Source organism: Psammomys obesus, unplaced genomic scaffold (genome assembly GCF_907164565.1).
Source record: "Psammomys obesus unplaced genomic scaffold, mPsaObe1.curated_primary_1811, whole genome shotgun sequence".
Classification (NCBI taxonomy): domain Eukaryota; kingdom Metazoa; phylum Chordata; class Mammalia; order Rodentia; family Muridae; genus Psammomys; species Psammomys obesus.
In genome coordinates this window covers 25296958-25319958 of record NW_026592890.1, presented here as the reverse complement: position 1 = coordinate 25319958, position 23001 = coordinate 25296958, and the positions used below count along the sequence as shown (strand labels likewise).

At 45.5% G+C, this 23001-nt stretch overlaps 1 protein-coding gene and 1 non-coding gene across 5 annotated transcripts; one reads left to right on the top strand and one right to left on the bottom strand.

Moving 5' to 3' along the window:
• Positions 1-3685: 3685 nt before the first annotated feature.
• Positions 3686-13566, bottom strand: Gtf3c6 (general transcription factor IIIC subunit 6). Of its 4 annotated transcripts, none has more exons than XM_055615913.1 (7): positions 13184-13566; positions 12780-12860; positions 10764-10827; positions 10625-10669; positions 7937-8026; positions 6436-6549; positions 3686-5108 (listed from the first exon to the last, which is right to left on the bottom strand). In XM_055615913.1, exons 1-7 carry the CDS (start codon positions 13349-13351, stop codon positions 4810-4812), a joined length of 861 nt encoding a protein of 286 aa, XP_055471888.1. In that variant the 5' UTR covers positions 13352-13566; the 3' UTR covers positions 3686-4809. The 4 variants fall into 4 exon arrangements, with proteins under 4 accessions (XP_055471888.1, XP_055471889.1, XP_055471890.1 ...); XM_055615914.1 differs by having other exon boundaries at positions 13187-13564; XM_055615915.1 differs by lacking the exon at positions 7937-8026 and having other exon boundaries at positions 13184-13457.
• Positions 13567-13922: 356 nt separating this feature from the next.
• On the top strand, positions 13923-14137 carry LOC129683497 (small nucleolar RNA U3). The gene has a single exon (XR_008721170.1). It is a non-coding gene; the product is annotated as a small nucleolar RNA U3 (small nucleolar RNA).
• The last annotated feature ends 8864 nt before the right edge of the window (positions 14138-23001 follow it).

Here is a 23001-nt window from a genome sequence, read left to right as displayed (position 1 = left end):
TACCGGAAATGCGAAATAAGACTTCCTTAGACAGCCTCGCCCTCCGCGCGGGCGGCCATTTTGGAAGTGCCTAGCGTTCTGTTCCCTTGGTTACGGGAAGTTACTTCGTTTGTTTTCTGGAAAGTAAACACTTTAGGTGACCTAAGGTGAAATCGAGGATTTGGAAAACAAGTGTTCCTCTTCAGGGAAATAACCAGACTTCTAGGAAGGCTGGAGGCACGGTACTCAGATAGTTACAAAAAAATACTGAAATGATAAAGGACATTAATTTAACTGCTAGATCAGCTGACGCACAGTTGCCTTCTACGTAAGAGATACGCGAAGAGTACTGCTGTGATTTCCCCTCAAATTTTAGTCATAATTTGCAGATAGGTATATAATATACTCCTTGGATTGTATACAGTTCAGTGCTTATGGGTACGTTCACACAGCCAGTGAACCCAGAACAAGCCTTGTAAGCCGGTAAGGCCAGCATTGGGGGAAGAGATGGACAGGAGGATTCAAAGTCCAGCCTTGGCTCCACAATGAGGTTCTCGTTCTCTCTCTCTCTCTCTCTCTCTCTCTCTCTCTCTCTCTCTCTCTCTCACACACCAAAGAAGTCAGCATTGGAGTGCAATGCCAGGAGGATCAGGCCATGCAGGGATTTAGATGCCAGCCTGGGCTACAGAAGACCTGTTTCAATCTGACAATGAACCACCAGGCGACAAGCTGGGCCCAAAGAAAAGAAAGAAAAAGTGAAACCATAGCCATTTTCTAATTATAACATACTTTTATCACTTCAAAGAGCTTATCTATCCACCCACCAGTGGGCGCTGTCAACCTTTTAAACCACTGTTTCTTTGACTTGCCTAGTCTGAATGTACATAGTATAAACTGAGTCACAAGGTGTGCACACTTGTGTCTGATTTTAAGTTACTAGTTTTTTTGGGGGGGTTTTGTTTTGAGATAGGGTTTCCCTAGATCGCTTTATCTAGTCTCTAACTTGCTACGTAGACCACCAGGATTTTGACTTCAGCATTCTTCCTGCTTCTGCCTTTTGTGTGATAAAATTATAGGTATTGGGTTATAGGCAGCCTGCCTTAGGTTGCCTGGCAACCTCTGATGTCACCCATCTGCAACCACCATGGAGATGTGGGTGCTCAGATAAAAGCAGCCTGCCTTCACTGCCACACACTCTTCCTCAGTTTCTCTACCCTTCCTTGTGCCCGAGGCCAACCTCCTCTCCCCTCTCTCCTTCTCTCCTTCTTGTCTCTCTGCCTGTCCCTCTGATTCTCTGTCTCCCTCCCCACTCTGTATTCTCTCTCTTCTAAACTCTCCCTCTGTCTCTGTCTCGCCTTTCCCATAATAAACATCCCTGTGCCATAACCTGTTGTGCAGCGTGTAATTTATGTCATAACACTAGGTGTTTCCCACCACCCCTGGCCTAATTTACTGTTTTAAGAAGGTTTGTGCGTTTTTGGGTTGGTTTTGGGGGGAGGATCTTGAAATGCAGTCTAAGCTGGCATAGAGCTGTTGCCGGTGATGGTGTGGAGCTGGTGGTGCTGCCTTTCCCAGTGGGCTGTTGGGATTAAATGCATAACCTGCCAAGATTAAAGGCATGTGCTGCCACTCCAGGAAATACATCTTTTTGTATACTGTCATAAATGATGAGCGGTGGGAGGGTGGCTTCTAAATAGCTTCGGGTTAAGGCCTGGCTAGAGCTCTCTGGGCTATCTTGAGGGCATAGCACTTATTATATACAAGGTCCTAGGACAAACTCCTGCCCTGAATTAAATAATAACATTGGACCTTTCAACCTCACTTTGATTTACCACCATCAGGAATGGTAACAGGACTGGAGTTTGACTTATTTTTGTCTTTGTTTTGTATTTTAAGACAGGGTCTTTCTGTGTAGCTCTGGCCATCCTGGAACTTGAGCTGTAGACCAGGCTAGCCTTGAACTCAGATTAGCCTGCCTCTGCTTCCTGAGTGCTGGGATTAAGTGTGTACACCACCACAGCCTGGCTTGGAGTTTGACTTATAATGTGGCCAGTGACTTAAGTAACCATGCTTAACAATGGCGCCTCCATAAAAGGTCAGGAGGACTGGACTTGGTGAGTTTCTATGTCTTGGTTATGTGGAAGCTCTGGGAGGGTGGCTTGGAAAGGAGATGGAATACCCACTTGGCTGTATGCAGTCCTTCCATCTGGCTGTTTCCAAAGAGAATTAGCTAGAGGCCATTCTTAGCTACACAAGTTCAAAGTCAGACTGGACAATATAAGACACTATCACAAAATAAATAAGCAACAAATAAACCTAATAAACTTTCCCAGGTCCTTTTCCTGAATTCTATGAGCTGTTTTAGCAAGTTATTGAAAGTGAGAAAAGGATTGTGGGAACATTCAATTGTAGCCAAGTCAGAGGTTGTGGGTAACTTGGGGAACTTCTTGACAGTAGCATGTAAAGAAGACATGGGGCAGTGGTATGGGACTGAGCCTTTAACTTGGGAGATCTGACAGTAAGGCCAGTTCACTAAGAATCATAACGTCAGAACTGGATTAAAGCCAGGCCTGCTGGTGAATGCCTGTAATCCCAGCACTCAGGGAGGCAGAGGCAGGCAGATCTCTGAGTTCAAAGACAGCCTGGTCTACAAAGCAAGTTCAGGACAGCCAAGGCTACACAGAGAAACCCTGTCTCGGAAAAAGAAAGGAAGAGAGAGAGAGAGAGAGAGAGAGAGAGAGAGAGGGAGGGAGGGAGGGAGGAAGGAAGGAAGAAAGGAAGGAGAACTGGACTAAGTTGGAGGACATTCACTAAGTGTCCTCCAGGGAACTGACCTGTGATTTAAAAACAAAAACAAACCACCTTCTATATATGAGATGTAAAAAATGAAGTGGTGAAATAGTAACACTGGGTTTTGGTGGGTTGATTCGGGCCTCTCTCTCTTTAGGGGACAGGATTTCACACTGTAATCCAGCTGTCCTCAAACTCCCAGCAATCCTCCTGAGTGCCGGAATGACAGGCAGGAGGCACCCAGCAGGGTTTTTGGTTTGTTTTGCTACCTCTGGACCTGCTTTATCTGTGTCTGTATTACTCCTATACTAATTAACAATTAACTATCAGAGGACTACTTTTTCTCTCTCTCTTCAGTCTAAACTGATTTTCAGCCCTCAGTTTTCTTTTAATCTCTTCATATTATTTATTGGTTCCTTTAACATATAAAGGCCATCATAATTTTGCACAAAAAAATGACAGTGTAATATGAAATTTAAGAATAACCACAGTTGGGCTGGGGAGATGGCTCGGTGCTCCTTGCCAGGCCTCACAATCTGAGGTCAGCAATTGCTTGCTGCTCTCCCAGAGAGCTAGAGTTAGAACCGGAGTTAACTTCCCAGCACTGATATCAGGTGACACACAACTGATACATACACACACACACACAGGATGCCCATAGTGCTGCTCCTGCTTTTCTTCTTCAGTTTCTCTGTGTAACCTTGGTTATCCTGGGCTTACTTTTGTTTTCTGTGTAGCCTTGGCTGTCCTGGACTTGCTTTGTACAGCAGGCTGGCCTAGAACTCACTGAGCGCTGGGATCAAAGATGTGTGCCACCACGCCTAAGGACTAATTAAAAAAAAATCATAATAATGCTATTATTACACTTGATGTTCTATTTTTATCTCAAAATACTGAAATGAAAAGTCAAGATCAGTTATGCAGGCTGGTTCATCTTTAATCCTAGCACTAGGGAGACAGAAGCAGAAAGTTTGGTACCTGCCTGGTTTACACAAGTGCCAGGCCAGCCAGGATGACATGAGCTCCAATCTCAAACCAAAAACTCCAAACCACCTTTTTTCCAAAGAAGTTTCTAACTTGTAGTAGTGCAGGGCAGCATTTTCAGAATCCAATCATCTGACTTGTTTCTGCCCCTCATAGCTCCCTTGTAGAAGAGGACTTTAAAATACAAAAACACTTGCTACTATCAGAAGGCTGGAGAATTCAAGGCTAGTCTGGGTTACACAGCAAAACTATGTCTCAGGAAAAAGGAGGGTGGGGGAGGATGACAAGAGTGATGGTTCAGCAATTAGAGGACTTACTGTTCTTGGAGAGGACTGGACTTCAATTCCCAGCATCCAAATGGCTCACGACCCTCTCTAACTCCAGTTCTAAGAGACCCAAAGTGCTCTTCTGGCCTCCTCCAGCACCAGGTCAGTTCGTGGTGAGCACACATATACACTCACACATATACATAAATGTTTTGGTTTCTTGTTTTTGTTTTCTTCTTGACAGGGTTCTCTGTGTAGAGCTGGCTGTCCTAGAATTTACTCTATAGACCAGGCTGGCCTTGAACTCAATAGATCCACCTGCCTCTCTAGGATCAAAGGCATGCTCCACCATGGCCTGGTATAAAGAATTTCTATAGGGGATTTTTATGTGGAGAGAGGGCTGTGAGATGGGGCAGCTGGTAAAGCTTTTGCTGTGTAAGCTTCATGACCCGACTGTGATTCCCAGAACCCACAGAAAGGTAGACAGAGAGAACCTGGAGCCTAAGAGGCGGGAAGCAGGCATCAGATCTGGGAACTGAAGCCACAGACAGTTCTGAACTGCTGTGAATGCACTGGGAGTCAAACCCTGGTCCTCGGGAAGAGCAGCCAGTGTTCTTAACTATGGTGCTAGCTCTCATTGTATTTTTAAAGACGGAACTCCTATCTTGTCCTGCACGATTTGAGCACACTACATTGCGTAGTAACTGGAAATACGTGTACTGTCAACAAGAACAACACAATGGTGAACCGACTGTGAGCCAATTTCATATATGACTTCTTTTCCAAAAGTTCATGGCTGGTTCTTCTGAGAAACATTTCCACCCTGAGTTCCCATGAAAACAGAACTTTGCATTGTAGAAGGGGTATCCCCAGGAAGACCAGGGTCCCCTGCTTCCAAGTGCTGTGCTTTCTCCTGCTCGGGTGTCTGCTCCGCACTGCCTTTCACTGCCATCTCTTGGTCCTCCAACTCCACAGGTTTATCAGAGGCTGACACTCCAGCTTCATCTTCATTTTCCTGTAGAAAGCTGCAAATCATGTTGGGTCTATAGGAGAAATCATTATCCTTCATCTGCAGCCATTCTACACCATCTAATTGGGCGGGAGATAAGCAGGACCAACAAGAAAGAAACAGAAAGAGAAATTTCAGTTAAGTGTATATTTATTTCTTAACCGACATCACTCATGGCACTTGTACATCTATGTTCACAATAGCCAGGGTATAGAACCATCATAAAGGTCCGCCGTTAGAGGGATAAACAAACGTAGGAGGAATATAGCTTTGTGTGCCTCAGGTTTGTTCCAATGTATCTTCACCAGACCAAGCACCTTGTAAATTTTTCCTTTTGGGGGGGGCAAAACAGGGTTTTTGCCTTGGCTGTCTTAGAACTTGCTCTGGAAACCAGGCTGACTTCAAATGAACAGAGATCTGCCTGCCTCTGCCTGCCAAGCCTTGGGATTAAAGGCATACCCACCATGCATGCCCAGCTAAAATTTTATTTTGTATTATGTTATCTTTATTTTTGAGACAGGGTCTCAATAAGTACATCAGACTGGCCTCAAACTCACACAGATCTGTCTGCTTCTGTCTCCCAAGTGCTAGGATTAAAGGCAAGAGCCACTATGCCTGGCTTTTTTTTTTTTTTTTTTTTTGTGGGGCTTTTAAGACAGCTCAGTGTGTAAAAGCACTTGCCCTTAACCTTGACATGAATTTGATCCCCAGATTCTACAGAGTCTGGGATGACAGAACTGACTCCGATTTCCACATTTGCACAATATCCTGCTGCCAATAATAATTTAAAGGCCAAAAGTAGACACAAGACATCTTCCTTAACCACACTGTATCTTGTTCTTTGAGGCAAGGTCTCACTGAACCCGGAGCTCACTGATTTGGCTAGACTGACTGACCAGAGAGCCCATCCTCCTGTCTCCATCTCCCTGCTGCTGAGATATAGCCCCAGACCACTGCAAGGGTGTTAAGGATGGACCTGTACTCCTGAGCCACTACTCCAGCACCTAGAAAGGTATCTCTCTCTGTCTGTTTTTGTTTTTCAGACAGGGTTTCTTTATGTAGCCCTACCTGTCCTGGATTCACTCTGCAGACCAGGCTGTCCTCGAACTCACAGAGATCTGCCTGCTTTTGCCTCCCCAAGAGCTGGGAATACAGTCATGGCGTGCTTCACCATAGCGCCTAGCTATGTTTTTGGGCTCATATCTTCCTTCCACTGACAAGTAGCTGGACCTGGCCTTGAACTCCTGATCTTCAGCTGCTTTTTCCCACCCCCAGGCCTCTGCTACCACATCCCCACTAGAACTAGGCATTGACCCTAGGTCCTCACATGTGCAGGAAGTGCTCTCAACCACTTGGCTTTACTCCCAGCCCAAGAGCACCCATCTTCAAGGTATAGAGGGAACGAACCTATGTTTTCTTCTCCTTCCTTCTTTTCTGTCAGAAGAGTCCTGGTCATGCTGAGCTTCTTCATTGTGTGGCACTTGTATTTCAGCACAGTCTTATCAGTCCCTTCCGGATCCACTAGGACATAAAGTGATCTTATTACACTGCTCCATGCCATCAAATCAATTACTGCTGTTAAGGGAGTTAGTCTCAACTACTTCCTATGGAAACAGCACAGGAAGTTCACATCATGACTCGTTCCTGTCCCCCCATGTAAAGAAATGACAGATAACACTGCCAGTGAAAGGCACAACAGGACTCAGACACAAACAACTGTAAGGACAGAAACATGAACACAAAGAGATTAAACAACGAGCTTTATAATCAAGCCCTACATGGGACACAGGGGTCAGGAGCTGGCCTTCAGGGCAGTGTGCCTACAATTTCATCACATAAACAAAGGACAGGAATCAAATGTTCTACCTGAAGTTCAGGCTTGAGTGGGGATATTCCCAATTAGAGAAGCCTGAGGGAAAAAATCTCCTGTGATATTCAAGTCTAGAACTAAAAGTTTTTTTCCCCCTTCCTTTACTGTTTTGTTTGCTGCACTGAACTAAAACTTGCAAAAGACTAGGCCCACAGGTAAGAGAATAAGACTCCAGGCCAAAGACAGGAAACACCGGCAACTTCCACAAGCTGCTCTGCCAGGTGCAAGCACCTCCTACATGCCAGGAGAGACATGAAGACATCTATCCATCTGAACCATCTGAAGTCCAGCTATTAATATTCAAACTGGCAACTTCCTCTGCTTCAAGCTGCTCACTTAGTTGAAGATAAACAACGCTCCATTTTTCTTCTCCCCCACCTCTCTTTTAACGTGTGCTTTTTTGAGCTAGACAGTTGTGGCTCGGGCCTCACACATGCTAAGCAAATGTTCCAGAGGAGAGCTACAGCCCCAGTCTCTAAATCTATTTCTTTCCCCAGCTCATCAACCAGTTCTAGATATCTAAAGTTTGCAGACGTCTTTACCTATACACACAAAGACATACATAAAGAACATACGGTGGCATTTCCATAGTGGGGTATTCAGCACAGTTAAGAACAGTTAAGACTTGGGAACTAGAGACATAACTCAGAGGTTAAGTGCACTGGCTGCTCTTCCAGAGGTCTCAAGCCCAATTTCCAGCAACCACATGGTGGCTCATAACCATCTATAGAGAGATCTGGTGCCCTCTTCTGGCAGTATAGTGTTAATAATAAATCTTGGGGCTGGAGAGATGGCTCAGTGGTTAAGAGCACTGTCTGCCCTTCCAAAGGTCCTGAGTTCAATTCCTAGCAACCACATGGTGGCTCACAACCATCTGTAGTAGAATCTGATGCCCTCTGCTGTCCTGAGACACACATGCAGGCAGAACACTGAATAAATAATAAATAAATCTTAAAAAAAAAAAAATGGAAAAAAATAAAAAAAATAAATCTTGAACATTTAAAACATGCATGATTAGCTGGGCATGGTGGTACACACCTGTAATCCCAGCACTCTGGGAGGCAGAAGCAGGTGGTCTCTGAGTTTGAGGCCAGCCTGGTCTACAGAGCAAGTCCAGGATAGGCAGGGCTGTTATACAGAGAAACCGTGTTTCAAAAAACAAAACAAAGCAGGCATGGTTGTACAGTGAAGCACTCACAAGGCTGGGACAGGAGGGCCACAAGTCTGAAGTCAGCTAGGGAGAGAATATGCGTATCTCCTCAGCATAAGCAAAGCTGTAGTTCAATCACCACCATCACCAAGAGAAAAGAGAAAGTGAATGGGAGCCCTGAAGCCAGGATGAATTCAAACCCTGAACCTGACACTTACTCCCATGTGAATCCGAGTGCTGTTGACCCCTTGCTTTAGTTTCTCCAACTACGAAGGAATATGAAATGATACCTATCCTGACACTTGGGAGGCTAACACAGCAGTAAAACTGCAAAGTCCAGCCTGGAGTACCCGGGCCACCCTGTGCTGAGGCTGCCTCCAAATGAACAAAAAGTTATCTTGCTCACTGAACTGTGATGAAGATTAAATGAATAGATATGTGAGCGACTATAGATACACGTGTGTGTGTGTGTGTGTGTGTGTGTGTGTGTGTGTGTGTGTAGGATATATATAAAGAATAGATAGACATAGGGTATCTAGATAGATAGATAGATAGATAGATAGATAGATATCCTTTAGAACAGTATCTGGCATGTGGAAGGTAACAAATAGTAGCTATTAGTTATATGTCGTAGTGCACACCTTTAATCCCAGCCCTTGGGAGACAGAAATAAGCACATCTCTCAGTTTGAAGCCAGCTTGGTCTACAGAGTGAGTTACAAGACAGCTATACAGAGAAACCCCTGTCTTGAAATATCAAATTAAAAAGAAAGAAATAGGACTGAAGAGATGACTCAGAGGTTAAGAGCGCTGGCTGCTCCTTAGTTCAATTCGCAGCAACCACATGGTGACTCACAACCATCTACAATGAGATCTGGTGCCCTCCTCTACCACATGGTGGTCTGCAAGTGTATATGAGGAAGGAAGGAGAAGGAAGGAAGGAAGGAAGGAAGGAAGGAAGGAAGGAAGGAAGGAAGGAAGGAAGGAAGGAAGGAGGAGGAGGGAGGGAGGGAGAAAGAAAGAAAGAAAGAGAGAGAGAGAGAGTAGTAAGTATTGGTGAATTTTTTTTTCTCTGTGTAGCCCTGGGTGTCCTGGAACTCTACCATGTAGACCAGGCTGGCCTCTGCTTCCCTGAGTGCTGGAATTAAAGGCAAACACCACCATTGCTCGGCAACATTGGTGAATTTTATACAACTGAACTCAGTATCTCCAAAGTACAGTATCAGCTTGCACTCACAGAAGGAATGGACTACAGAATAAACTATACTGTAGCCCCAAAATGGAATACTACACAAGAAGAAAATAAACTCACACTATATATCATCATGTATAAACCTCCAAATGTAACTAAAAAACCCAGAATACCTTGTATGGTATGTTACACTTTATATAACTTTTTTGGTTCCTGTTTTGTTTTGCAGTGTTAGGGACTGAATTCATGCTGCTGGGCGAGAATCTGCCACAAAGCTAAACCCTCAAGTCTGAAAATACATAAATATGTAATATAAAATTGGGTATAGGAGAAACACCAAATTCAAAACAGTGATTACGCCTGAAGACAGAGGAAAGTGCACGAGCTTGGACCTGCACATAGGGCCTCATATGCCAGGGATTTTTGACGTACTGGGGACGAACACGGATTTCCCATATGCTGCACAGGCACTCTGCCATCAGACTGTGACTTTGTGGTTTTGAGGCAGAATCTCACTGTGAAGCTTAGTCAGGCCTTGAACTCACAATCCTCCCCAAACTGCTGGGACCATCAGCCTGTGCCAGCCAGTTTCTGTAGCACTTATCCCAGGTCAACAGACAAGAAGGGAGGATTGGCTACAATTAGACGGTGGGTACATGTGTGTCATGATACCACACGATATGCATGTGGCGGTCAGAGGTCTTAAATTTGCAAAAACTCAGTATTCTCCTTCCACCACGTGGGCCCCAGGGACTGGACTCATGTTGTCTGGCTTGGCAACAGCGCCTTTACCCACTGAGCCATCTCACCAGCCTGAGGTGTTTTTTTTTTTTTTATTATTATTATTAGTTTTTTGAGACAGGGTCGGTCTCACCATAATGCTGGCTAGCCTCAAATTCAGAGATCCACCAGCCTCTGCCTTTCATTTGCTGGGATTAAACATACACACCACCATGCCCAGTCTGATATTTTAACTGTAAAATTTATCACACGTATTTTTTTAAGAATTTTTTTATGTGTATGTGTGCCTGTCTGTATGTGGGTATGTGCCCTTTGAGGCCAGATCCCCTGGAGTTATAAGCACTTGTGAGTCACCCAACATGGGTGCAGGGAACTGAACTTGGGTTCCCTGAAAGAATAAACCAGGTTCTTAACTTCTGAGCCATCTTTTCAGCCCCCAATATTTACTATATATTGTATATCTGAAGCTAGCCATAGTCATGTATGGCTATAATCCCAACACTAAAGAAGGCATGAGGATTATGAGTTCAAAGCCAGCCTGAGCTACAGCTGACCTGCTATTAAGCAACAAGAAAACAAAATAAAAAACAAAAAGCAAAACACACCATGTACTTGAAATAATCTGTAGAAAAAGCTAGCCTTACCACGTTCAATACCTTCTTCGAATATAACACAGGTCCCAAGAGTATCTGCAGGAAAATGCGAAGGTGAATTAGAACAGAGGGCAGAGGCATGACTCTGAAAGCCGTAGGAAAGATGAGTTCGTGTGCCTGGTTGTCCTACCTTCATATTCCCCAGCAAACACATAGCTATCCACCTGCAGGATGGGCCTCTCGGTGTCAATTCCCTGTAACAGATTAAAGGACAAAGAAATACCATCGTTTAAAAATGGCCTTGGAACTGGGCAGTAGTGGGACATGCTTTTAAGCCCAGCCTCTGGGGAGGCAGAGGCAGGCGGATCTCTGAGCTGGAACTCAGACTTGGTCTACAAAGCGAGTCCAGGACAACCAAGGCTATACAGAGAAACCCTGTCTCAAAAAGAAAAGGGGGGAGGGGCGCTGGCTGGAGAGATGGCTCAGAGGTTAAGAGCACTGGCTACTTTTCCAAAGGTCCTCAGTTGAATTCCCAGCAACCACATGGTGGCTCACAACCACCTATAATGAGATCTGGTACCCTCTTCTGGCATGCAGGTATACATGCAGGAAGAACACTATACATAATAAATAAATAAATCTTAAAAAAACAAAAACCAACCAAAAAAAAAACAAAAAAACAAAAAAACAAAACAGTAATATCATAGCAACTATACTGCCCCTCCACCTTGGGTGATGGTGATAAAAATTTTTTAGAATTCCTTATAGAACCAGAACCATTTCCCATTTCTATATAATGTCAAAGTTCTTTCCAACATGGCCACATTGGTTAAATTTCTCTGAGCCACCCTCATCTCTTGGTTTTTGTTTTACTGGGTTTCTTTTCTTTTTCTTTGGATTTTGAGACAACGTTTCTATTTTTCCTGGAACTCACTATGTAGACCAGGCTAGCCTCAAACTCAGGGAGCTCCTCCTGTTTCTGCCTCCTGTGTGTTGGTGCCACCATGCCTGAGTGGGCTTTTTGCTGTCATTTTGAGACACGGTCTCTCTCTGTGTGTATGTCTGTCCAGGAACTTGCTATGCAGACCACAGTACTCATCTCTGATTGGCATGCTGGGGTGAGCAGCACAAAGTAGCTTGCTGAAACATTTGGAGGCAGGGATTTTGTCCAAAAACTTTAATAATAATCTCTCTCCCCTCCCCTCTTGTTTTTGTTTTTGGTGGCTTTGTTTGTTTGTTTTGTTTTTTGAGACAGGATTTCTCTGTAATAACCCTGTGTCCTGGAACTCACTCGGTAGACCCAGCAGGTCTTGAACTTAGAGATCTGCCTCCTATGTGCTGGAATTAAAGGCGTGTGCCTCTACCACCACTACCAGGAAATAACTCTATCTATATACTTTATCTATTTATTTATTTAGTATACAATGTTCTGTCTGCATGTACACCTGCAGGCCAGAAGAAGGCACCAGGTCTTATTATAGATGGTTGTGAGCCACCATGTGGTTGCTGGGAATTGAACTCAGGACCGCTGGAAGAGCAGCCAGTGCTCTTAAGCTCTGAGCCATCTCTCCAGGCCCTATAACTTCATCTCTTTAATTTTTGTCTTCTTTAGGTTTTTTGGAGACAGGGCTTTCTGTAGCTCAAACTGGCCTAGAATTTATTATGTCATTAAGGATCCACCTGCCTTAGGCTCTCCAGAGCTGGCATTACAGGTACACCCCAGGACAGCCTGCTCTGATGCTGTGTCTTGTGAGTGCTATGTGATGAGTGGGGCATGGGTTCGAGAAACAGAGACAGACCAAAGGCACCATGAAGCTGGTAATGTGGACAACTGGCCTGGCAACACCGCACACATGTCCACACTCAAACTCCTGACTGCGTTTCTACTGGAGGATGGAACTAGAAAGAAGACAGGCTCTGCTTAGGTACAGCAAATACTGGGTGAGGCTTCTGTCCTAAAGCTCCCCCAAAAGTTTGATACAAAGTTATCTTTTGCTCTCTCTCCGCAGCCACACATTCAGGTGGTGAAGCAGTTAGGCTTTTTCTCTACTCCATAGAACCCCCTGGTACCTGTTCTTCCGGAATGGCTCTTGAGGGTTCACTGCTTTGTAAAGTAGAACGCACCTTCTATCTTTGTGGACAAGCGTCTCATGTTTCATTCTTATTTTAAGAAAATCTACAACATTCCCCGAATTCCAAGACTCACCAAAATCTTGCATTTATTTTCACACTTGGAGAGAAAGTCTGAATCAATTATGCCTGACAGTTCTACCAGAACAAACTGCTCCTGGTGAAAGAAAGAAAAGTTAATAAGGTACACGGTGAGCAAGAAGCAGTAAACAAGAAAAGCTTCACATCCCGATTCAACGATGCCACCTTCGTGAAAACTGTATCTAGATTCTGGAGGAAGCAGATTACCTGCAGAACCGCCCAGACCATCTCTGTTCTCTCTAGGACGGGTAAACTAGAACTGGAGTTAGACCTGCCCGGCTTCTCGAGTGAGCTGTCTCCGGGACCCCCTCCCGCCGTCCGCATCTCACTCTCCCTTTCCCACCCGGGGGCTGCCACAGCCATGACCGCCGATGCCGCGGGCCTCCGACCCGCGCTTACAACCTCCTCCGTCTCCTCTTCGTCCTCCTCCTCTTCATCCTCCCAGCTGGGATCCATTGCCGCCTCCACGGCCCGCACACCCGGAGACTCCATCACTGGCCACGCCCACCCGCGGCCGCCATCTTGGTTACGGGCGGCGGCGTCCCGCATCCGGGCCTGGCGGCGCATGACGCACACACGCCTCGCCAGCAAGGAAGATGGCGGCAGCGGGTTCCCGCACGGGTCCCACGTGGAGCGTCTTTACGCTCGGAACTTCGAGGACTCAGAATTTTTAGTTCCGCCCCCCCCGCCCCGCCCCGTTTCGGAGAACGTGGCTCCTCGAGCTCAGGCTACCCTGAACTCAGTAGGCAGCTGAGGATGAACGTAACCCGCCGCCTCCACCTCCCGTCCCGGCAGGCTGAAACTCCGAATAGTAAAGCCAAAGCCTCGCAGAGGCGCACACACCTTCCTCTTTAAACTGGTCCGGAAGTGGTTTCGTTCCGGAACCTGCAGACGCTGGCGTCGGATTGGCTGTCACCTGTTCTATGTTAATCAGGAGCGTAAGCCCCCGCGTCCCTTTACAATGCATTTTAAGTATTCAGAATGATCTTATTTTCCCCAAGTGACACCCTAGCAGCGCGTTCATGGGCACGCGCGTGCGGTGTCTCTGAGGAGAGGCTGCTGCGGCGGGGCGGGGCGTCACCACAAGCTGGAGAGGGGCGGCCCGGCGTGACTCCGCGGCGGCGGCGGGAGCAGGGCCAAGACTATACTTTCAGGGATCATTTCTATAGTTCGCTACTAGAGAAGTTTCTCTGATCGTGTAGAGCACCCGAGACCACGAGGACGAGACGCAGCACTCCCTCCTGAGCGTGAAGCCGGCCTTCGGCGTTGCTTTCCCGCAACCGCTGACCGCTATTGATGATCGTTCTTCTCTCCCCCGGGAGAGCTAGAGGGAGGGAGTGCAGTCTGAGTGGTCCTCGTTTACAACTGGTCCTAATGGCAGCCGATGGGTCGGGAGAATTTCCAATGTCTGAGCTGTTTGGAAATTCACAGCCGGAATTTCCAGTATCTGAGCTGTTTGGCTCTTCTGCACTCGCTTTGGTCAGGCTGCCCTCGAACTCACAGCCTAGCTCACCTAGAAGAGGGTTCATGTTGTTCACATGTCCACTGGCTGAAAGAGGAATTCTTAAAGCGGTTTTGAGCAAAACTGGAAGGAACTTTGTCCTGTTAAATAAGCAGTTACGGGGTTTTCTGCAAGCCTAGTTGAGGCTACTTGAGGGGGGAGCTATAGACCTGGGTTGGTAAACGAAAGCATCAGGAAAGGGATACAGAAACAAGATTGATGTGGGTTTAAGTGTGATGTTGGTCGCGATACCAAAACCTAGCCACTAGGAGGCGGCAAGTGGTTTAACAATCTGCTTCTGGCTCTTCTAGGAAAAAGTCCATATGAAAAAAAAAAAAATGGTTTGGTTTGGCTTGATGAACACAGGTTTTCTCTGTGTTAACAGTCCTGGCTGTCCTGAAACTTACTTTGTAGCCCAGGCTTGCCTCAAACTTGCCTATGGTGGCCTTAAAGAAGTATACCACCAGGCCAGGCTGAAAATTATGTTTCACAGCAGAATTCTAGTAAAAGAGCTTTTAGAGCTAACATCTTGTTTCAGAAATGAATAATTTTGCGCCTACATAAGAGTTTAGATTCAGGGACAGTAAGTTTTTGTTATTCTGTTCTAAACTTGTACCTTGCTTGGGTGAGAAAATGGAGCGCAAGCCTGGGAATGTATCTCAGGGGTAGAGCACTTGCCTGGAACCTTCAAAACCCTCCATTCTTGTCTGGTGGTGTGGTAGCACAGGCCTTTAATCCCAGCCCTGGGGCGCGTTTGAGAAAGGAGGGAGAAAAGGGAAGAAGGAAGGGAGAGGGGGAGGGGAGAGGGGATGTAAAAAACTAAGTGCTGGATAAATAAAACTTCAAATTCAGCTGCATCACAATGAGCTGGAAGGCTACTCCAGCGCAGGGATCTAATTCTGGAAAGTCCAGTATAGGACAGATAGCGGGCGAGCATTTCTACCAAGTTCCCACTCTGATGCTCTAAGGAACCCAGCTGAAAAAAACTCTACCAGATCATCGTAATAGCAAAGAGCCATTTGCCAGCAACCGTGCATAACTAAATACTGAGCGCATACAAGTATTCCAGCTTGCTAGAGAGTAATAATTGTTGTGAAAATAAAACTTAATTCTTTATTTTTATTTTTTTAATGTGCATAGGAGTTTTGCCTGCATTACAGTCTGTGCACCACACATTAAAACAAAAATAGCAGGGTGTGGTGGCACAAGCCTTTAATCCCAGCATTTGGGACACAGGAGCTGGAGGATGGATGGATGGATCACTGAGTGTCTGAGGCCAGACTGGTTTACATAGCGAATTCCAGACCAGACCAAGCTTCAAGTGAGACACTGTTAAAAAGGTGGAGGAGATCATAAAATTTACACAACCCTTTACGATGCCAGAGTGTATCTTGAAATTTCTCTCACTCCAGGAAAGGGATGTGGCTCAGTTAGCACAGTGCTTGCCTAACACTCAGGAGGCCCCGGGCTCATCCCTAGCAATACGTAAACAGGGTGTGGTGGTACAAGCCTATAATCTCAGAACTCCTTAGGAGGCGGGAAGACCAGATGTTCAAGGCTACATGAACCTGTGTCCTTGAGGTGAGGGGCTACAGGGAATGGGCTACATTAGACCCTCTGTTAGGAAAATATATTCTCAGATAGTAAAGACATAGACTTCGGACTGCTACAGGGGCTGGGCAGGAACTCCATTTGGTAGAGTGCCCGGCATGCACAAAACCCTGAGGTCGATCTGCAGCACATCATAAACTGGCCTCTGTGGCACAGGCCAGTGGTCCTAGCACACAGAAAGGAGGTGGCGGCAAGACAGAAGTTTAAAGCTATTCAACTACACAGAGCGTTGGGGGCCAACCTGGATGTCTGAGACACTGATTTCAGTCACATGTTTATCTGATACACAGACGTACATGTAAGCAAAACATCCTACATAGAAAAAACAGCAACAGGGCCAGAGAGATGGCTCAGCAGTTAAGAGCACTGGCTGCTCTTCCAGAGGACCCAGGTTCAATTCCCAGCATCCACATGGCAGCTCACAACTCTCCGTAACTCCAAGATCTGACACCTTCACACAGACATACATGCAGGCAACACACCAATGCACATAAAATCAAAATAAATAAATAAATAAACAGGATTGACAAAAACAGTGCCTACAGCTTGTCCTAATTTTATTTCTGTTGCTGTGATAAAAATAATAAACAATGGGGAGAAAGGGCTCATTTTTAGCTCACAATTTCAGGTTCCAGTCCATCACAGAAGAGAAGTCAAGGCAGAAGCCTGAAGCAGCTTCTTAAAACTCTTAAGAACCTTAAGACCCTCTTCCCAGGTGAGTCAAGATTCTGTCAAACAGACCATTGAAACTGACCATCACAGAGCTGTATATTCTCCTGCCCACCTTTTAAACTTTTTCTTTTACATAGAAAAGTTTGAGAAATCCTGAAATACTGGGAAAAAAGAAAAAAAAAAAGATGCTTGGTAACTGGGCCAGGAGATGAAGGGAAGGACTGTCATCTCAAGTATGCAAGAGACTGAGGCAGGACCCAAAGTTCAAGGTCAGACAGGTGACTCAGTTAGACCCTGTCTCAAAATAAAAGTAAAATGAGATATAACCGGGAGGAGGAGGATGCCTACATGTGTGGAGACCCAGGCTCAATCCCCAGCACCAAAAAATAAGCAAGGAAAACGAAGAAACTTAGACTACCATGATGACACTTGTAGCAGAAGCACAGCACGTGTCGGCAGCCCTCTGACATGTGGTAGAGTCTGTGGGACCTGACTCCTAATTGGATGAAAAGGAAATGAGAAAAAAAAAATGCAGATTATTAGCTGGGTGTGGCATTGTATCCCCTAATCCCAGACTCAGGACACTGGGGTAGAAGGCCAAAAGGCCAGCCTGGGAAACGTATCCAGAGCCTGCCTTTAAACTAAAATACACACTTACAATCTTTAATTAATTAATTTAACTGGTAATCTTCATGTACTACCAGTGTGTGGGTACACATGCGTTTGGGTATCAACCTGGAACAGTTCAAATGTGGATGTCAGAAGACAACTCTGGAAGTTTCTCTCTAACCTCTACATAAATTCCAGGAATAGACCTCAGGTCATCTATATTCACAAGTGTGTTTACTTTCTAAGTCTAAGCATCTCATGTTTCAAATTTTTAAAAACTTTAAAGAGTTAAAAAGATCTGGGCCAGGGCGGTTGAAGATGTGAGTCGGTTGGTAGAGTCCATTCTTAGAATGCAAGAAGCCAGAGGTCTGATCCTCAGCACCATATAAGAGCAGGAATGATAGTAAGAAGATCAGAAGTTCAAGGTCAGCTGAGCATGAGGGAGGCAGAAGCCGGTGGATCTCTGAGTTTGAGACCAGCCTGGTCTACAAATCGAATTTCAGGACAGCTAGGGCTTCACAGAGAAACCCTGTCTATAAAGGAAGAAAGGAAGGGAGGGAAGGAGGGAAGATGGAAGGAAGGAAGGAAGGAAGGAAGGAAGGAAGGAAGGAAGGAAGGAAGGAAGGAAGGGCAGGCACAAAGGTAAACTAAGGGACATGGCTCAGTGGGTGAAGGCATGTACAAGCCTATGGAACTGAGTTCAGTCCTGGAATGAAATGGAAGAACTGACTCCACAAAATTGCCACTGTCTTCTCTGGGTGTGCTGAGGTGTCTGTGCCCCGCGCACACACAGCACACACACACAACTGTTGCAGAGACCTAAGATTCAGCTCAGCAGTTAAAAGCACCAAGTTAGATTCCCAAAGCTCCTGTCAGGCGGCTCACAACCACCAGCAGCCCTGCTGCAGTGGCTATGACACCACACCTTCTGGCCTCCGAGGACATTTGTACCAATGAGGCACACAGAAACTCACTCAGGAACACACAACACACAGAAATAGAAATCAAAAGTGAACATTTTTTAAAGAAAGAAATAAAATAATGGAAGCAAAATGTGTAGAAAGGCCCCAAAAGTTTGTTTTTTTAAAAAATAATTTATTTAATTTTTATTTTATGTGCATTAGTGTGAAGGTGTCAGATCCCTTGGAATTGATATTACAGACAGTTGTGAGCTGCTATGTGGGTTCTTTGGAAGAACAGACAGTGTTCTTAATCACTGAGCCATCTCTCCAGCCCCCAAAAGTTTGTTTTTATTTGATAAACGTGAAGCATGAGGGCTACCAGTGGAAGGGACACTTTGGCAATGGTGTTATGGAGTGACTCAGAACAGGCAGCCGTTCTAAGGATAGTCAGGTATAAGGAGGTCCAGGGGACCATGGGTAAAGCAATGGCCGAGGAACAGAAAAGATGTGTCCGAGACATGCCTGCTCAAAGGGTAAGGCTTGGATGATGGCCAAGATGAGGAGGCCCATAAAAGAAGGAATGACTCATTTAGCCTCTGCGAGTAGGAGTTTGGATTTTGGTTTTTCCCAGGGACTAAGTAATTTTGTTTAGAGCTAGCTTTTGAGGCTTCTGCCCATTGCCATGGAGCCATCAGAGATGTGTGACCGAAGTGTGAACCGGGAATCCCCTCAGAGGAACCACGAACAAGAGTTCTCAGACGATTCAGAAGCCAGAAATGTTAGCAAAGGGGAAAGCTGACCCTGAAGCCTGATATCAAGATGCCTCCTTCCACCCCGCTGGAACATCGCTGCTGGGGAGAGAGCAGACTGGTGAGAACAAAAGTGAAAAAATGTTGGGGGGTGCTCAAAGTGTTTTTCCAAAGCAAGGGTCCAGACATTAGCGTCAGTGCAGAATTATCCTACAGCAAAGATGAAAAGACTTGTGCAGACTAAAGAAAAACTAAGAGGTCTTCATGGAAATGAGTGCAAGGAGAAGAGTCGGCCATTCACCTGCTTCCGCGCTTTCTGCCCGCGTCGTGGGCGGCATCCTGAGAATCTAGAGAAGGAAAAAAAGAGTACAGTCAATTTAGAGAGACCTAAACTATACGTCGTCCCTACTGTTGATAATGCCGAGCAGCAAATAGGAAAGCTGTTCTTGGGATTAAAGTGTCCAGCAGTCATCTTGAATAATCTGTGTGCGAGCTGTGATCCTACAATTTTTTCATTTTTCTGATGAAGGGGGATCTCTTGAAAACTCGCTGGCATAGACTGCGTGAAGTCTGGATGCATTGCATGACTTCATTATGTCATTGTGTAATTTGACCCGAAGAAGCAAGTGTGAGTCTCAAGAATTCCGTGAGCCTTAGAAGCATCAAGTCTGATATTAAATGCAGTAATTCCATTAGAATGTAAACAGAATCTGGAGTAGTTTGGTTAGAAGGCCATAATTGGAGTAGATCTTTAGATTCTCTAGTTTGCAAGACATTGGTAATAAAGGCAATCTTGTTGTCTCAATTTTTTTTAAAAGTAAATATTCACTCTTGGTTTGTTTGAGACAGGGTTTCTCTGTGTAGCCTTCACTGCCTGGACAAGCTTTGTAGACCAGGCTGGCCTTGAACTCACAGAGATCCACCTGCCTCTGCCTCCCTGAGTGCTGGGATTATAAGTGTGCACCACTGTGCCTGGCTCTCGTTTTTGTTTTTTATTTTTATTTATTTATTTTTATGAGCATTGGTGTTTTGCCTGCATGTATGTCTGTGTGAAGATGTCAGATCTTGAAGTTACAGACAGTTGTGAGCTGCCATGTGGGTCCTGGAATTGAACCCAGGTCTTCTAGAAGAGCAGTCAGTGCTCTTAACCACAGAGCCATCTCTATAGCCCTTGCTGTCTTAATTTTTTAGTAGTAAATATACAGAATAGACTAAAGGGTGTGTGGGGAGCGGGGAGAAGGAAGTTGAAAGTCTCCAGTTATGAGCCTGAGAATCAGCTCAGGTGCATGGCAGTGGTAACATGAGGTTGCTTGCCCTAGTTGTTTGTCCAAACAGATAAAAGGATGATTAATCAGGCCAGTGGTTTTCAAGGGTGGTTCCCAGGGCATTGTATTCAACATTAGCTGGGATTATGTCAAAAATGCAAATTCTCAGGACCTGCCCAAGAATACTAAATAAATTTTTTTTTTTCCCAAAGGTCCAAATTGGTGGCTTAAATTCTCCAGGACGTTTTGATGCTCGGTTAAGTCAGATTCACTTGTTCCTCTGACAAGAACTGGGGCATATGAGAACCAGTCTGCTGGCTGGGGGGGAAGAGAGGTTGAACACTGGCTACAGAGAGGCTATGAGTAAGCAGACACTATGAGTAAGCCGAAGCTATGACTAAATGAGGTGGTTGGCTCATAGTCACTGAGACAGAGAGGGATGGTGGCACACGCCCTCCTGGAGAGAACTGCATGCCTGTGGCGGGCAAGAGAAACACAGAAACTCGGTTTGTAGGTGTGCAAGGAACCTGCCCATTTCCATTCATTCCAGCCACACTGTTGCTCTGACAACCTTAGCTCATGCACAGCCATAAAGACACTTTCCATTCTTGGAGGTAGCCTAAGCGAATCTATGTTCTTAGTTTTTTTTTGTTTTTGTTGTTTTTTATTATGCGTGTATGTGTCGTGGTGGGGTGTGTGCTTATGAGTGCAGGTGCCTGAGAATGCCAGAAGAGGGCGTCAGATTTCCTGGAGCTGGAGTTAGAGATGCAGTGAGGGGCCTAACATGGACGCTGGGAACTGAATTTGGGTCCTCTGCAAGGACACACACTCTTAACCACTGCCCCCTCTCTCCAGCCCCTGATTCTATGCTGTTTTTTAAGATTTGCATATGTGCTTTATTTTCATGTGTGCCTGCATGACAGAAGAGGGCATCAGCTCTCATCATAGATGGTTGTGAGCCACCGTGTGGTTGCTGAGAATTGAACTCAGGACCTCCGGAAGAGCAGGCACTGATCTTAACCTCTGAGCCATCTCTCCGGCCCTGAATCTATGTTGTTCTTTTTTTTTTTAATCTATGTTCTTAAAACACAAATAGATGATATGGCTCCAAAGCAGGCTGAGCAGAAGTATAAGTTAATGAACAGAATAACTAATTCTTTAGGTATATATTTTATTTATTTATTATTCTGAAACAGGGTCTCAGCAGCTATGTGGTTGAGGTTGGCCTTGAACCTCTTATGATCCTCCCGCTTCCAGGTGTTCTGGGATTGTCAGTGTGTGCCAGCATTTCAGGTTGATACAGTGCTGGGGATTGAACCCAGGGCTTCACACCTATGAGGCATGCAAGCGTTCTACCCACTGAGCCACATCCCGAGCACTGTGTACGTGCTTGCGTCTATAGCACACTCAAAGGCCAGAGGTCAACCTTACCTGGTTTTTTCTCAGGAAGCCTGTCCACCTTAATTGTTCTTATTTTTCATTCCACTTTAGTATTTGTGTGGGCCGGGGCCACATACCACATGGGTGTGGAGGTCAGAGGTCAGCTTGCCAGAGGCAGTGCACTATTTGCAGGACATGCATCCCAGAAATCAGGGTTGGCAGCAGGTGCCTTTCCCCGCCAGGTCAGCTTGCAGGCTTCGTCCAGTTTGTCTTTTCAAGATAGAATCTCCCATTAGGATCAGGGGGGCTAATCAATGACAGTAGGCTGGCTTGCCAGTGAGCCCCAGAAACCCTGAATATGCCTCTCCAGGATTGAGATTACAAGAACACACCACTATGCCCAGCTTTTTGTTTGTTTGTTTTTATCTTTGAAACAGGGTGTCTCTGTGTAGTCCTGGCTGTCCTGGAACTTTCTATGTAGACTTGGCTGGGCTTGAACTCACAGAAATACAACTCCCTCTGCCTTCAGAGTGCTGGGACTAAAGGCTTGTACTACCTTTATGGCTCAAGATTAACTTTTATTTGTTGGTTCCTTTTTTCTTCTTCTTCGTGTGTGTGTGTGTGTGTGTGTGTGTGCGCCTAGCTTTTGAATGGATGATAGAGATTCTCTTGTTTTTTTGTTTGCTTGGTTTTTTTGGTTTTTGAGGCAGGCAAGGTATCATATACCCCTCGGCTGGACTGAAGCTCACTATGTTGATGAGGATGGCCTTGAACTCTTAGAGACCTTCTTGCCTTTGCTTCCTGAGTGCGGATATTAAAGGCATGCAACACTAGCTGGTTGCAGTGGTACACGCCTGTGGTCCCAGCCCTCAGGGAGGCAGGCAGATGGCTGTGAGTTTGAGGCCAGGCTGGTCTACACAGAACGCCCGGGATACACAGAGAAACCTTGCCTCAAAAATTAAAAAAAAAAAAAAAAAAGTGAACCATGATGCTCAGAAATATTGCCTCTTTGTTTATTTAGTTATGCATGTATTTGTCATTTTTTTGTTATGATTGACACAGGGTTTCTCTATAGCCCAGGCTAGCCTAGAACTTACTATGTAACCCAAGCAGACTTGGAGCTATCAGCCACTCTCCTGTCTCAGTTTCTCTAGTACTGATATTACGTGTGTTATTTCTTATGCCCGGCCCATCTTATCAGTAGTTTGGCCTGGGCCTGGTGTGGTGGTAAGCACCTTTCAGTCCCAGCACTCAGGAGGCAGAGGCAGGTGGATCTCTGTGAGTTCAAGGCCAGCCTGGTCTACAAGGCAAGTCCAGGACAGCCAGGGCTCTGTTGCACAGAGTACACAGAGAAAACCAATAAACAAACAAACAGACAAATGATAACAAATAAAATAATATAGAACAAGTAAAGGAGGACGAGGACGAGGAAGAAGACAACTGTTGTACTGAGAAGTTTTAAGTGCTGATGACAAGTTGACTGTCTCAGAGCCTTTCAAACACCTTATCAGCGTTCACACCCTTCCTT

Excerpts from the sequence above, each read along its gene's own strand:
- Gtf3c6 (XM_055615913.1), bottom strand. The coding sequence starts at position 13,351 with ATGCGCCGCCAGGCCCGGATGCGGGACGCCGCCGCCCGTAACCAAGAT. Across the intron at positions 10,828-12,779 it reads AAAATAAATGCAAGATTTTG|GGAATTGACACCGAGAGGCC; the intron begins GTGAGTCTTGGA and ends AATCTGTTACAG. Across the intron at positions 10,670-10,763 it reads GTTTGCTGGGGAATATGAAG|ATACTCTTGGGACCTGTGTT; the intron begins GTAGGACAACCA and ends ATTTTCCTGCAG.